Source organism: Poecilia latipinna, unplaced genomic scaffold (assembly GCF_001443285.1).
Source record: "Poecilia latipinna isolate Pla-1442-1.1 unplaced genomic scaffold, P_latipinna-1.0 Scaffold2903, whole genome shotgun sequence".
Taxonomy (NCBI): domain Eukaryota; kingdom Metazoa; phylum Chordata; class Actinopteri; order Cyprinodontiformes; family Poeciliidae; genus Poecilia; species Poecilia latipinna.
Window position 1 is genome coordinate 5,823 of NW_015115519.1, and position 2,518 is coordinate 8,340.

General features: G+C 48.0%; 1 protein-coding gene across 1 annotated transcript in view; it reads right to left on the reverse strand.

The window, feature by feature from the left end:
• Positions 1-484: 484 nt before the first annotated feature.
• The window catches only part of eps8a (EGFR pathway substrate 8a, signaling adaptor), a 14,544-nt gene continuing 12,510 nt past the window's right edge, over positions 485-2,518 (reverse strand). Inside the window, exons 3-5 of the mRNA XM_015021960.1 lie at positions 2,334-2,401; positions 830-897; positions 485-751 (exon numbers count right to left, since the gene is read on the reverse strand). Of these exons, the coding sequence (XP_014877446.1) occupies positions 500-751; positions 830-897; positions 2,334-2,401 (388 nt within the window). The 3' untranslated portion in view covers positions 485-499. The remainder of the gene's footprint in view (positions 752-829; positions 898-2,333; positions 2,402-2,518) is intronic.

The following is a 2,518-nucleotide window of genomic DNA, read 5'->3' on the forward strand; positions in this document are numbered from 1 at the left end:
ATGGCAATAGTTTTACAACATTTCTTGCAAATTACCTCATTTTGTTCGACATCCTCCATATAAAATCCAAACTACTGCCAAATTATTGACAGCGCTGTTTCTGTTCAGAACTAGACTAGTTCATCTGACTCCTCTTCAGTTTCCGCCTCAAACTCCCGCGGTCACCATGTTGTTTGGTTTTCAGGTTGAGAGGGGGGAGGGACTAGTGATGCATTCATAGGGTGTTGGATAAACCATACTCGCAGTGAATTTGACTTCAAAAGTTTATCATTTGAACGACAATTTATACTCGATAGTTGCAATATAGCCATTTTAACTATCATACATTGAAAATATCGCAATACATTGAATATACTCGATACATCGCCCAGCCCTACATCAGACCCAACTGTTTCTATTCCAACATAGATCTATGCCTTGCAGACTCTAAATGTGAATTACTGGAGCTGAATGAATCCAGAGGGATTCCTCAGGGCGGCGTCCCAAGACTCCTACCAGATCAGATCTGCACACCCAGATAAAACAAACATGCTGATCCAGAACCAGCCAGACGTTCTAACAGGTTCTGGTTCTGGACATCCTGTCTTACCTGGGAGTCCAGGTCGATGAGGCTGACCGCCTTGTCCTCCACCTGCAGCAGCATTTCCTGCGTCCACACCTTCCCCTTGGCATCCAGCAGGCGCAGGCGCCGTACGCCGTCGTCCACCGTGATCATCCCATCTTTCCGGTCCAAAACGAACGTGGTGAGGTGCTGAGAGACGGAGAGGTTCCTGAAGCTTCAGCAAACCCAACCAGCAGCTGGAGTCGGACCAGAACCAGCAGAACTCACCTCCACCTGGTACTGCGACGTGTCGGTCAGGCTGTTGATGCTGCTTCTGGAGAAGTTCTTCCTTTGTTCTGAACAAACAACACATTCATTCAGTTTGGGAATTTGATAAGATCATTCTGCAGGACGTTCTGACAGCAAGTACGGAAGATGGTTAGGGCCAAAAAACAAAACAAAAATCCTAATAATTCTGGGTGAGTCTATTCCAAAATCCAAATAAGCATTCTTAAACGTCTGTCAGATATGTTGCCAGCATATAAACTTATGAATATAAAAACTATTTATTCCTGGTTATAGGATTTGTAAACCTGAATTTTATCCACACCAAAAATCTTCCCCAAATTTAATTTTCAGACTAGATTTGTCTCTGGGTGCAGAAACTATCTAAACAATTATGATTCTGAGGGGAAAAAAAAGTCTTAATTGTTTTTTATCGTTTGTTGGCACTAATCCTCTTCCGTAGGAAAGTGACACATTAGAGGTTCTAGATTCTTGATCCCAGCATCAGATTTTAGTTTTTGTAAAAAAAAACAACAAAAAAAACTGAATCACTGAATCAGTTTCAGGGAAATCCTGACCGACGGCAACCTTTGCTGAACCCACAGATTCTCCGCCGGGTTCTGATTGCAGACGGTTCTGGAGGATCCAGAACCTCTCTGGGGTTGGCACCGTTGCTACAGTAACGCAGGTCATTAACTCAAGGTCACATGAGTTCAGCTGCTCTGTGGACGTTCAGGTCACCCGGCGGGAGGAGATAAAACCCGGAGTGGATCATTCAGTACTGATCCATCAATCAGCAATTGGTCCGCTTTGTTCTGACGGTTATCGGTCGCTCACAGCGGATCAACTCCTGATGCATTCAGGGACGCTCCGTAAACCCCAGCTGCTGTCTGCTCTCATCTCAGTTTCACTGCAGAACCAGTCCAAACGTCTCAACAGGAAGTGGCCGGTTCTGAGGCTGCAGAAGCCAATCAGAGCTGGTTAGGCTCCGCCTCCCCAAAGGGACGGACAGAACCACACTCGGAACCACTGACACTCGGAACCACAACATGCTGGGAAACAGCGCCTCCCTCTGTGCTGGGACCTGATTGGGACTCTAACTGGTTTTACTGGGTCCATCCTGGAGGCCCAGCTTTCTTCTTCATGGTTCTGGTTCTGGGTCTACGTGACTCCAGAACCGGCAGCTACAGCACAGAGAGCAGAGCGCTTTGCAGGGTTCTGATCCGGTTAGATGGTTCTGGTGGAGCAAAGCAGCTTGTTCCACCAGAACCGCTTCCAGACAGAACCCAAATGTCAGAATCAAAACCACACATCAGGTCAGGCCGGGTCACACCGGGTCAGACCGGATCAGACTGGGTCACACTGCTCACTTTTCTGACTTTTCTTTTTCTGTTTGGAAGACGATCGAAGGAAATACGATTCCTCTGGTCCTGTCAGGAGGACAGATGACAGCAGGGGGTGTTGATCCAGGTCCACAGAACCAGAATAGAACCAGAACCAGACTCACCATACAGAGCTTTGGCACCACTCTTGGCTTTATTCCTGGGAGGATCCGGAGACGAAGCGCCGAGTCCGCTGGAACAGAGACGGATTGGTCAGAACCGCCTGGAGGCCGACTGGGCATCCAACATCCATCCAACCATCCAACCAGGCACGTGGAGAGGGGGGGCCTGGGGGGGCTTGAGCACCTGA